We start from the raw sequence: 13,992 nt of genomic DNA, 5'->3' as shown, positions 1-13,992 counted from the left end.
CTTAGATTTTTTTAGGAGTGCCACAAGTACTTGTGACAGTTTGTGAATGTGATGTAGACATTTAGTTAGGTCTTATGTCTGAAGCCAATTCTTAACAGTGACTTCCGAAGCCCCAATCATTTTAATTGTTATTTTTTGTACGTTAGAAATCTTCGTTAGAAAACAATTTTGTCTGCTTTTTATCGTGTATTGCTTTTCTTGTTCAATCGGGCGCACCTCGATTGACTAGACACACGTGATATTTTACGGGAATTTTTACTTTGATTTATCATTTTACAATACGTTAACATTTATTTTTTTATATTTTATTTACAATACGTAGAGGATACACTGGATTTATTTCTTTCAAAATATCATATAATTACTTGATGTCTCGCAACGTGAGTGGTACTACTTGATTCCCTGTTTCCGGTTTAATAGTCCCTATTCATAGAGTTATGTCCCTGTATTATATAGTACCGTATAATGAATTGTGTCTGGGTAGTTCGAGAAGAAAATGTCACACGGAGAATTCAGTTTTGTTTATAAAATTTTATTCAACATTTTATACTCGTTGAAATTGTTGAGAAAGCTTTCTAGTCTTCAAATGTGGATTATCCTTGTGTCAATATCCAAAATGACAGGCATATTAATGATTCGCAGTTACTGCGAATCAAAAACTTTAGATTTTAATTTTTGATTAGCAACGGACAAAATATGTATCGCAAATTGCGCTGCGATACTGGTTGTCGGCAGCCCTGAAACCACGCATGACATTGTTTAACGATAGTATTTCTAGTGTATTGGAATATACAGTTCATAGTACATTATATTAAATGCCTGAAGAGCAACTTCGGTTGTGAAAACGTTAGCACAAATTATGTAGTTTCATTTCACCAACATAAATTTTATAATATTTTCATTTCAGGGTCGTGATAAAATCAATACAGTTTACGTTGTTTCCTACGGACATTGATATAATTAAACAACAAATACAGGAAACCATGACAACAGAGGAAAAACAAGATGTTCGTGGTTATGATAATGATAACGTTAATACAACAGGTCTTGTTAATGCACAAACAATGCAAACTAGTGATAGTTCCAACATGAATCAAGATAACGCTTCATCGAGCAGATATAATGAAATGAAAATTTCAAATAATGATGTCGCTGCTCATAAAAGAAATACTTCTTCATTTCTCGTTACAAAGCTCTAGTCGATTTTGCACAATATTTCCAAATGAAGCATTACATCATTACAGAATTGAACTTCAGACAGACATTTGTCAAAATGCTTTTGGGATTAATGTAATATGTGCCACGTTCATAACTGAGGTTTTTAAAGATTATTTTGCTTTTAAGGAACCAAAACATTTTTGTAAAATATTTTAATATTTTAAGGATCCTTACCTGGACCCTGTTTCTCAAAATCTTAACTAAAGATAAAAATCCAAATTTTAGTAGATACTTCAATTTTGATAGGCTAAGCAGTAAAATCAATCTAATATTATCCAATCAAATTACTAAAATTTGGATTTTATCTTAGTTAAAATTTCGTGAAACAGGCCTCTGACATTTTTGAATATATAACATATTTTGTACTCGTGGCAATTGTTGATATATTTTTAGATGAGTTTTTCTGTTTTTTTTCTTTTTATTAACTTATTTTTTGTATTTATGCTTATTTAATATATTATTGCTAAAATATTATTGAATGTTAAGAAAAACAAGTAAATGTTTTTTTAAGATAATATTGAAATTGATAGAAATGAAATGAAATGAAATGGAGTTTAACGTCCTACTGTTCTGCTCCTAACCTGGGCTAATAAAGACGGGGAAATTGATAGACACATGATCTCAGAAATATACTTATTTAAGGCAAGTTAATATTTTATGAGGCAATTTGTTGGGATTGATGAAATACTGTCTGGTCAAGCTGGAACTATATTTTCATTCGATCTAAGCATGAATTCCTCTGAACAATTAGTCCCTTTAGCCCTAAACAGGGTTTAAACTTTGGCTGTTTTCCATCCAAACATTCAGATACACATAATTTCATAATATACCTACGCATAGTTGATTAATGGGAGTCCCCCAAAATTGACAGTTCGGAAATATTTATTGTTTATTACTGGTGTTTAATTTGACTATTTTTACATAATAGTCTGTACCCAGTGTTTAGGTTTATATCTTAACAAATTTTAGAGCCACAGGATTTGGTAACCGATAGCCTTACCTTAAACACAGCGGAAGCTACATTGTTAATATTTTGAGTGGAGAACAGATACTTTCTTATTGAACATTTTAACATATGTTTTTTTCTACCCATAATTGTGATGTACATATTTATAAACAGATTTACAGTTTTATTAGAATCCATCGCCAATTTTTGAAAAATGGCATATCTCAGAGAGCAGGAACTCAATCTTTACATGTATTCTAGCAAAATAAAGCTCAAATGTCTAAGATTTTATTATAAACATTTGAATATGGGTCTAGAATATTTACTTCAATATTCATTATTAATTCCATAAAGCTCAAATGTTTTAAGATTTTACTAAAAACATTTAAATATGGGTCTAGAATATTCACTTCATTATTCATTATTAATTCAATAAAGCTCAAATGTTTTAAGATTTTATTATAAACATTTGAATATGGGTCTAGAATATTTACTTCAATATTCATTAAATGTTTAAGATTTTGTTAAAAACATTTGAAATGGGTCTAGAATATTCACTTCATTATTCATTGTTAATTCAACTTTTGTGAGTCATGTTTAAATTATTTGATCATGTTATTTTGCATCTAGTAACATTCACGAATAAATGAATCATTTCCATATGAAATTTCCACCATTCACATATATTATGTTTGTTTCTGTTTCTAGTTTTGGGTAGGTCTTGATCTTTTGATGAATGAAAATGGAAATAAAAATCAAAAGTAGTTCCTACACAGTTCCCAGTTTATTTTATGTATGGTCAGAACCTCCGACATTCTGTTTTATATATAAAAAGGAATTGCTCATATTCAAAGACGTACATGAATATAAATATAGTAAAAAATGTCAATACCTGTATCTGTGTAGATCACCTACACTTTATGCTGGTTTCTCACTGTCGTGTAATAGGTTTACGATAGGCGTTACGATAGGATTGTCCCTATTGAGTCCACGATCTGCTACGTGCAGATACGTTCGGATACTTTTTGATACGATCAACACGATTCCTACGACTGACTAAAGTATATGATAAGACCTTATAGGATCACCACGATTACTCCACGTTTTTAATCGTACCGCGAATCGTGATAGTGGGTACCTAGCATTAAGTAGTAAATTAGAAGTAGTGGTAGCATTAGCAGATTCATTGGACCTGATCTACAAAATCTTTTTTGTTTTACCCTTTTTATTTAATACCCGCTTTTCCAACCCGCTTTTGCAGAAATCAAAATAGTTTTAGGCTATAGTTGGCATCCAATTTCAGGTTAAAAACAAAAAGCAATTCAATGGAATAAAACGTGCTTGATAACGATGAGAGGATACTTGTCAAAACGTCATGCTTTTAGATTAAAACTAGTGATTGTATCCCATGTTCTGTTAATGGGATAAAACTGAATGAATTTAAAGATATGCTCCGTCAAGGTTAAGTTAGGCCATCATTTCTCTTACCAGCAACTTCCATTTGCTTAAAATATATTTCTTATGACATGGGAGAAATAAAATTAAAGACTGAAAGTAATTAGTAAGCTCACAGTAAATGAAATAAACAAAGAAATCCTGTCCCGTCAACCACTAGATTTGACAATGGAGTGGTACACATACCAGAGATGCAAGTCAGGATTACAGCTCGTAATTTGCAAGTGGAGAATTGTTGCTTGCCCACTCAAAGTTGTGTTAGAGATGAATTGGCAGTAATGATTTTCAATACAAATAAAATTTCAACAAAATATTGTTTAGGGCAGCAAATATAATATATTCGCCAGTGTATAATCCCACAGTCTTCCTGTCCACCTTTTACCCTTATAAAATAGAAATCTATTCTCTTCTTTACTTTTCCATCTTGGCGTTCTCCTCTTAGTGAACATATTCTTAGTTTAAACGTTGAATACTTGTCAAATTGCACTTGTACTGTTTAAGACATGCCTGCAATATCACCTCGGTAGAAGTGGACGTAAAATACAACTAACTTGCACGCTGTTTAGACAGTTGATATAATTGGACGACAGACAGTTTTGATATAAGATGAAATATCCTTGACGGAATAAATTTTATTCAAATATGTTTCAGAAACCTGATTTTTATATTTCAGAATATTTGTTTTTGTTGATAGTTTTCTACAATTTAGAAAATTTTCAAGTAAAGTTAATTCAAAATTTCTTCTATAGCTTCAGGCCCCCAGTTCACAAAGCATTCTTAGACTTAAGTTAAGAATTTACTATAAAACTTTTGTTATTTTATTGTATCAAATACATTAATAAGAAACTTATGTGCAAAGTTTTGCATTTCTAGATCAAAAATATTTCTTATAAACAGTGAGTGAAAGTTGAGTAAATTCTTAACTTAAGTCTGAGAATGCTTTGTGAACTCGGGGCCTGATAATAATATAGCTTTAAGCCATTGTCTAGTTTCCATTTAGACATTTATAATATATCTACAAGAATAACCTAAATTTCTTATATACTTACATAGACTTTATTGCATTTTTCAGAGACAGTATGCATGAAACATGTGCATGAAAAGTGAAGATAAAAAGATCAACAGAAACCATGCATTGTGAATGAAACAGTCGTAGTTTAGGGATGTTGTTTTTTTAGAATGTAAACAACTGGGTTATAGACCATGTTCTGCGATAGTACTTTGTTATTGTCTCTTCTGAATTTGAATGAGAGAAATAGTTGAGTGAGGTTCCTATGTGAGCTCATTTATTTTCCAATAAAATGGGAAATATAATGCAAAGAGGTAAAACCAAGCCGAAATATCGGACTATTGTGCCAAATTGTACTGTGGATCCAGAAATTCCCCATTCTCATAAAAGTCATCCAAATCATGGATATTTATCAAATAAGATCCAAACAACACGCTATTCTGTGATAACTTTTTTACCCAAAAATCTTTTTGAACAATTTCACCGCTATGCTAATTTATACTTTTTATTTGTGGTTGCATTAAATTGGGTGCCGGAGGTGAATGCATTTGCGAAGGAAATTACAATGTTACCGGTTATATTTGTGCTGGGCGTTACTTGTATCAAGGATGCTTACGAAGATTTTCGACGTTACAGATCTGACAAAAAGGTGAATTTTCACAACTGTCGGAAATTTTCATGGTGAGTAAATGATTTGTTGTATGATTGTTTTTTTACAGCATAAATTGTGAAAAACCATTTTAATAGCTCGTCAGACTAATACACCTAGAGGCTCCAGCGTGATTATTTTGAGAAATACGCCAGATTAAAAGGTTAAGTAAAGTGTTTAAGATCATACAAAGTTAAAAATACCTTCATTAAGAAACATTTGATCTCGAAATTATTCAGATTGATCAATTCTAAGTTAACTTGTGCCCATTTAAAGTTTACATTGGCTTTCACACTGTTAAGGAGGGGGAGGGGAGGGGGGGATGGCCGAATGGTTAGTGCATGCGCGCTGTATCATAAGGTCTGTCATAGAGTCAACTGGTGTGGTTTCAATTCCCTGGTTGTAAGTGACAAGGAGTAAGGTTGCCTGTCCAACCTTGTGGGTTTTCTCTGGGTCCTCTGGTTTCGTCCCACCACTAAATGTCCCCTACGCGCTAGCGAATTATTGAAATAAAGTTGAACCTTATGTTAGTCCCAAAATGACCTAGTTTGTGTCCAGTGGAGGTTTAACCCCATTTCTCTCTCTCGCTCTCTCTCTCTCTCTCTCTCTCTCTCTCTCACTCTCTCTCACACTGCTATCTTTATGTGTCTAAGACAAATTAATAATAAACCAACCAAATATATTTAAATGCATACTTAAGACGTTTTATTATATTTTATTATATTAAATTAGTACATAAACATATTTAATTCACTATAAATGAATGGTAGATTGGGGAACAGGATAAATGTCAGACCCCTATCCCTATTTACAATACAAATTATATACTAATAATGAAAAGCAGTAGATACACTATATACAATATATACAACTTGGGATAAATGTGAACAATCTGGCCTGTGTCTTTAAACACTGAATGTTAACCTGATTACTAGATATAGTCCAGGCAAGATAGCATAAGTGCGGGCAGTTTCTGCAATAGAAAGGCTGACCATGGTTTATGGTCGGTCTAGTAACTAGATAGATGTCTATTGTCACCAATAAAATCCCAGTATATTTTGTCACAAAATGTGGTCATTTTGTAAAATTCAAATTTTCCCGTCAAAACTGACCGCCATCTGGAATTATTTTACAACATTGACTCTACAGTATATCTAATCACCCAAAATGTGAATGGAAATGGATTCAGCTACCACGAAAGGATATATTTTGATACCAAACTCGATCATATGATAATTGGATAAAAACCGGCGGCCATTTTCAATTTTGGCCAGTTTGACTGGAACTTTTTTTTGGTTACAATATATGTCTAGACCCAAGACCGACCATAAATGCTGTCTTCATTAGAACAGTAGGACATTAAACCCCATGTCATTTCATTTCCGACCATAAACCGTGGTCGGCATTTCTATTGCAGCAACTGCCCGGAATAATGCGAAATTGAGTTAAAATGCCTGGACTAACAAATGGAAGTATCAAAACAACATTGTATACATAGGTCCTCGATTTTTTGTTCCATTCCAACAACTGGACTAGACAACTGTCCCTGTCAGGCCCTGAACATTATACAGGTTCTAATTAACACAGTGCTGTTCAAATGATATCACATTTAATCTAATATTAATTGATTCGAAAAACAATGCTTCCAAACTTAAACATAATTTTTGTGTTTTCTTTTTTTCAGTACAGAAAAACGTTATGTAAAAACCGATTGGCATGATATACATGTTGGTGATTTTGTCCATCTGTCTTGTAATGAGATAATACCTGCTGATATTTTACTGCTAAGATCTAGTGATAAAGAGGGAATCTGTCATATTGAAACATGTAATATAGATGGTGAAAATAATCTCAAACAAAGATATAGTGTTAAAGGACTTGACACAAAGGTAAAATCTCTCATATGCCACTTCTAAGTCTTGATATTAATGGCTAAATCTATTTGTTAAGGCCAGCTCATTTTTGTCAAGGTCGCTGTGATGTTTATAAGGTTAGGGCACGTGATTGTTGGCGAGATTATAGGTTAGGGTTAGGTCTAGGTCCAGGGTTAGGTTTAAGAATTCATCAAGTATCTGAGAAAAGGCTTTTATATTTATCAGAGATAAATTTTTAATGTATAATCATTTCTGTCTTGTCTAGGGAAGTGAATTTGATCCTTCAGGTTTTCGAAATAACATAGAAGTGGAACAACCCAATTGTGACATCTATAAATTTAAAGGCTACATGTAAGTAATTTTACCAGAAGTTTTGGCTAAATCCCATTCTGGGGGGTTCGATGGCCGAATGGTTAGCATGTGTGCGCTGTATCATAAGGCCTGTCATTGAGTCAACTGGCGTGGTTTCGAATCCCCAGTTGTACATGCCTGTCCAACCTTGTGGGTTTTCTCCGGGTCCTCCGGTTTCCTCCCACTGCTAAAGACCCCTATGCGCAAGCGAATTATTGAAATAAAATGAAACCATATTTTAGTCCCGAAACGACCTAGTCTGTCGAGTGGACGTTAAACCCCATCTCTCTCTCTCTCTCTCTCTCTCTCTCTCTCTCTCTAAATCCCATTCTGCAAACAGATCAACCAACTTTTAGAATAGATCTGTTCCCTGAATGGCAGCCATATTGAAAAATTAGTGCATTTTCACAGACACTCACGCACACCCACACAAAGACTAAATAAGCATTTTAATTTCCTTAAATATGAAAATGGAAGTGTAGTAAATGCTTCTCAAAATTCTCAAAGTATACGTAGTGTTTTAGAATAGAATCTTCTGTCAGGTTTTATACAGTGTGAAGGGAAGTTCTCAATTCTTAAATTTTGCCAGCTGGTCAATGGTCAGTGATTTTTATACGTCTGCAATTCTGAATGGATCATCTTGGAACTTTGCATATTTATTCCTTATACCACAAAGACGGCAACTATTTATTTTGGTACATGCCCCAACCCCCTGGGACGGTGTCACACCCACTCCCACTTTTTTGTTAATATTTAGTCTGTAAATTTGGTAAAAAAAACCCCAATACCTTCTTTACCTTTTGTCACATTACAGTCATTGCAGCGATTTCATATTTCGTGCACTTTATTTTAAAAAGTACATTATCAATCAAAGCAGGAAGCGGTAGCGACAAGCGATGCTCTTGTTATATTTATTTCTTGCAATAATATAATGAATATGCTTTATTGTAAAACAACTGATGAGTAACTGATACTTTTTATTGTTTTAGATTTGAAAATGAAGAGAATAAGATAGCTTTAAATACAGATAATTTACTGCTGAGAGGTTGTGTAATAAGAAATACAGATTTTATTGAGGGTATCTGTGTATACGCTGGTCATGAAACAAAGGCATTGTTAAATAATCGAGGGCCTAGATATAAACGGAGTAAATTAGAACGAGCTATAAATCGGGATGTTGTCTGGTGTGTTGTACTCCTGTTATTTTTATGTTTTTTCTGTGCCATAGGTAAGATAAATAATCATGATGTAGAATATAATAATGTTGCATATATTTTAATAGAAAATGTAGAATTTTTGGAAAATCATTAATTTATAGATAGGCAAGACCGTACACATATAGCATTAGCATGACCACATTTTACTTGCCTCATGCTCTGCGGGAGGTTGGATGGCTGAATGGTTAGTGCGTGCGTGAAATAAAATTGAGCCATATGTTAGTCCCGAAAATGACCTAGTTTGTGTGGAGTGGACACTAGAGTGAGAGGAAGAGGCAAGGTTGTAAAAATCCACTAGCCCGATGCCCGGGGCTACCAAAAATAACTTAAGGGCTAGTGACCTATTTAGCCGTACTAATCCTGGGCTAGTGCCCTTTTACTGGTTTGTGAATTAATCTAGTGATATAGATAAATAAACTGTAAAACATCCCACATTTATTTCTCCAATTCCACAGAAAACTCAATCATAACAATAGATTTTCTGTATAAAACTTAGAGCAGTATGGACATTTTTAGTACCTGGTCGATTCATTCATTCTTGACATTTTTCTCCACCTTGCACGCTTTGACAAGATTCAAATTTTTTTTTTACGCCCCTGGGAAGAGGGGTCAATTTTATTTCAGTAATTCACTTGCACGTAGAAGTCTTTTAGCAGTAAGAGGACCCGAAGAAGACGCACGAGGTTATAAGGCAACCCTACTCCTTGTCAAGTACAACTGGCGAATCGAAACTATGCCAGTTGACTCTAGGGCAGACCTTATGATACAGCGCACGTGCTAACCATGCGGCCATCCAATTCCCCCAAGATCAATGCAATGATCAAGATATAAATATCATTTGTCTGTATTTACAGGAAGTGGAATATGGTTAGCAGACTATAACACTATAAAAGAAAATACAAATTTGGTACCATTTATATCATTTGGTGATTTAGATAAATATTCACCATTATACCAAGGTTTTATTGTCTTTTGGACGTATGTCATCATTTATCAAGTAAGTAAACACAATAAATAAAATGTTTCTTTCATGTCATCTCTTTCCTTACTGCCAGGTTTCCACTGTCGTGCGATGCGTTACGATAGGCTTGTTCCTATTGAGTCCACAATCTGCTTCGTGCAGATACGTTCGGATACTTTTCGATACGATCAACACGATTGCTACAAATGACGCCAATATGTGATAAGACCTGATATGGTCACCACGATTAAAACCACGATTTTAGTCACAGCACGAATCGTGATAGTGAGAACCTAGCATTAGCTATTGGAAAAAAAGAGTTTGATTTAAGTGTTGATTTTATTACATCTGCGTTCTTTCAGTGAGTGACTGAATCTATAGACAAATCAAAAAGATTCTACTCTTTATATAACGTACGTCTTTTGATCAAATTTATCTATTTATATTACAGGCTGTGATACCTTTACCATTATATGTATCTGTAGAATTAGTTAAATTAGGACAAGTCTATTTTATGACACAAGATAAAGAATTCTACCATCCAGAATCAGATAAAAGACTAGAATGTCGTGCCTTGAACATAACAGAAGATCTGGGCCAAATACAATATATATTTTCTGATAAAACAGGAACATTAACTGAGAATATTATGGAGTTTAAAAGTTGTACTATAGGTGGTATTGACTATCCTCATTTACCAGGTAAAGTCTATTAATCTGTTCAACATTACATGTAAAAATATTTGTACAGAATCCTTTGATGGTAGCCTGGAGGTCGGGTGTTCAATCCCTGCATTGGCCGAGAAAGTTCATTCTGATTTTCCGACGTGGTTTCCCCTTGTCAGTGGTGCAGGAAAGAGGGCCTGACAAGGACAGCTGTCTAGTCCTTCGGATGAGACGAAAAACCGAGGTCCCGTGAATACATTGGAATGCACGTTAAAGATCCCTTGGCAGTTTGAATTCGATATAAGAGTAGGCGATAGTGCCGCTGCCCGGGCAAAATTTCCCTCATAGCACTCTGTATGGTGTATGCCCGTCTTCATTAGCCCAGTATAGGAGCAGAACAGTAGGACGTTAAACCCCATTTCATTTCATTTCATTTTCTTTGATGGTAAATTTCTAGTTTCTGTTGTAATTTAATTGTAAATTTCAGATTAATTATCTAAATTTTGAATTACCATCTAATCGGTACTTACAACAAAAATTGAACAATTTTAATGTTCTCAATTTGTGCTTGATAACGATAAGAGAACGATAACGATAAGAGAACGATAACGATAAAAGAACGATAACGATAAGATAATGATAAGAGAACGATAAGAGAATGATAACGATAAGAGAACGATAACGATAAGAGAACGATAACGATAAGAGAACACCAATCTTATTAAAATACAGATCTTTATTTTGTTTCGTTTTTTTATACTTTCGATGGCCTACATGAAGATCTGACCAGTTGTACTGGGAGGTGGCATCAGAGGTCATACGAGCAGCTTTTAACCTATTGACATCAAACATTTGATTAACCAATGATATGAGCGTTGATGTTTCTAGTGGCTTACGCACAGTTTTTGTGCATCTTAGGCCAAAAACTCACCGTAACATACCTTTTCTTTGGCTAATCCCTCACATCATCAAAAACACAGGCTACATAAAAACTCTTCCAGATCCTAGTATAGTAACGAGAAGTAAAACGAAATTTTGAACTATAAAAAACGAAACAAAATAGGATCTGTGTTTTAATCAGATTGTGTAATGTGGTTATTATGATGTTTTATAGGAGAAGATGACAGTAGTGATATTAGTGAGGTTGATAGTAAAATTTCAATCCCGAGTAGAAACAGCTCAGTAAGTTTATTTTAAAAGGGGTTATTGAATGAATGGGTGGTATTATTTGTACAGGTAGTCATGGGTTTGATTCTGTACATGACACATGCCGTATTTTACGGGATATAAGTTAATGTGGAGTGTAAGTCGAATCGTCATATTTTACTGTTTTATGGAACTATCTATGCCCTACAAAATGATGGTAATGTCTTGCAAAGAGTCAAAATTTAAATGGCGTGATTTCGATCCCCCAGCTGTACTTGACAAGGAGTAAGGTCGCCTGTCCAACCTCATGGGTTTTCTCGGGGTCCTCCGGTTTCTTCCCACTGCTACAGACTCCTATGCACAAGTGGATTATTGAAATAAAATTGGACCATATGTTAGTCCCGAAATGACCTAGTTTGTGTGGAGTGGAGTTAAATCCCACATCTCTCTCTCTTTTCAAGATCTGGCAATTGCAGTTGCCTAACTCTACTAGTTAATGAATATAATTTGAAGTTTTGAATAATGCAGATATTCCTTGGAATAGATTTTCAGTACTGGCAAATATAAGAAATTTATATTTTTGAATTTAGGTTTTGGAGAATTTAAGATTAGAACCAGCGTTACAGAGAGAATTATCTAATATGTGTTTAAGAAGTTTAGATAGTGTAGAGTTAGTTATACCAAGACATGTACAACGAGTCCAGGAATTCTTTTTATTAATGGCTGTCTGTAATACTGTAGTTGTCTCCAATCATCCACATGAAGATAATGTAAGTAACATTCTTTTAATTTTTACGAAAAGAGAAAACCATTAGAGTCAGTCACAAAATTCATTATAAATAGTGGCTGCTATATCAGGGCCATTTTATACAAAATGTTATACCTGTTGATAAATAACTATTCCGCCCGAAACACGTCCTGGAATATATCTTTATATATTCGGTAGCAGTCTTGTTGGTGTGTTGCTGGGGGATTACTTTTCTTCATCTTTTTTAGAAGATTCCTTTTTCCTCTCTAAGATCCATGCCAACCTGCACTGTTGGCTTGTTCCTTTCTGCCCCCACCGTATCACTGAGTTCACGCCGAGCCGCCCTGCTCCAAGATTCTTCCACCCACTATTAACACTTTAGTGAAAAGTTGTTCCTCGTTGTCTTGGAAATAGATGTTATACCTGTGATGTGCAGCACATTGTTATGAGTTTCAGGTGCTCAATAGATGTGTTTTTACATGTCCATGAGATGTTGAATCCAAACGTGATTCATCAAATATTATTAGGTGTCCCCTGATTATAATTTAAATAGTTACAGTATGGTTAAACATACATTATACAAGAACTAAATCTGCCTATTGCAGGTCTTTCTTTAGGCCTGAAATGTTATATAAACTATTAATTAGACATTTATTAACTTATCCAAACCATAATGAACTCTCGATGTCATCTTATTTGTCGGATTTTCACTGGATTGGAATCCAATCTTCTGCTCAACACTCACTGATGATTAAATCCAAAAATGAATAATTGAGACTATGTTTTTTATCGTACTGACTTCAGTAATGATGATCGAGGCTAGGCTTAAAATTCAAAAGCTAATATCTTGGTTCATAGTGCAGCAATTTGACTGAAATTTTCAACATCTTCTATTTACGTTATCTATTTTTATACGCCCACATTTTCATGTGGACGTCTGCAGGTCACAATCTTTATCCGATTTCAATGAAACTTGAAATATAGGTTTATCACCCCAAGATCTCGGTTCCTTTCGATATTGGCATGTATCGGACCGTAACTTCATGGATTATGGCCCCTGATTGTACGAAAAATCACGTTTTTAGCTTGTGAACACTGTAGAGGTCACAATTTTTATCCGATTTGGTTTAAACTTGAAATGTATGCTTATAACCCAAAGATCTCTGTTCCTTTCGATATTCGTGCTTATCGGAACGTAACTTCCTGAATTATGGCCCCTGATTGTACGAAAAATGGCCTTTTTAGCTTGTGGACCCTATAGATGTCATAATTTTTATCCAATTTAAAAAACCGTATTATTATATCACCGTTACACCCTAAGGACGACTGAGTTCCAATTTCGTGAAAATCAGCCCAAAACTGACAGACAAAATGGCCGCTGTTCGTTCTCAAATAGCGTAAAAATATGATATATAATGGTTGTGGACCCTATAGGGGTCACAATTTTAATCCGATTTTGTTGAAACTTGAAATGTAAGTTTATAACCCAAAGATCTTGGTTTCTTACGATATTCGCGCATATCGGACCGTAACTTCCTGAATTATGGCCCATGATTGCACGAAAAATTGCGTTTTTAGCTTGTGGACCCTATAGAGGTCATAATTTTTATCCGATTTAAAAAAACATATTATCATATCACCGTTACACCCTAAGGACGACTGAGTTTGAATTACGTGAAAATCGGCCCAAAAGTGACAGACAAAATGGCCGCCGTTCGTTCTCAAATAGCGTAAAAATATGGTATGTCAAGGT

The 13,992-nt window shown here is 34.3% G+C and overlaps 2 protein-coding genes across 6 annotated transcripts in view; both read left to right on the top strand.

The window, feature by feature from the left end:
• LOC126829333 (phospholipid-transporting ATPase VA) overlaps positions 1 to 2,906 on the top strand; it is a 29,549-nt gene extending 26,643 nt beyond the window's left edge. For all 5 annotated transcript variants that reach the window (XM_056102703.1, XM_056102701.1, XM_056102704.1 and 2 more), the window contains one exon: positions 908 to 2,906. In XM_056102703.1, coding sequence (XP_055958678.1) covers positions 908 to 1,199 — 292 coding nt within the window. In that variant the 3' untranslated portion in view covers positions 1,200 to 2,906. The remainder of the gene's footprint in view (positions 1 to 907) is intronic.
• A 1,850-nt stretch (positions 2,907 to 4,756) lies between these two features.
• Positions 4,757 to 8,813, top strand: LOC126829334 (phospholipid-transporting ATPase VD). The gene is made up of 4 exons (XM_056102902.1): positions 4,757 to 5,309; positions 6,962 to 7,166; positions 7,417 to 7,502; positions 8,492 to 8,813. The coding sequence occupies exons 1-4, from the start codon at positions 4,921 to 4,923 to the stop codon at positions 8,811 to 8,813; spliced, it is 1,002 nt and encodes a 333-aa protein (XP_055958877.1). The 5' UTR covers positions 4,757 to 4,920.
• Positions 8,814 to 13,992: the final 5,179 nt, after the last annotated feature.

The sequence above is a fragment of the Patella vulgata genome, chromosome 8, assembly GCF_932274485.2.
Source record: "Patella vulgata chromosome 8, xgPatVulg1.2, whole genome shotgun sequence".
NCBI classification, from domain to species: Eukaryota; Metazoa; Mollusca; class Gastropoda; family Patellidae; genus Patella; species Patella vulgata.
The sequence above is the reverse complement of the archived record's forward strand: the minus strand, read 5'-3'. Positions and strand labels throughout refer to the sequence as shown.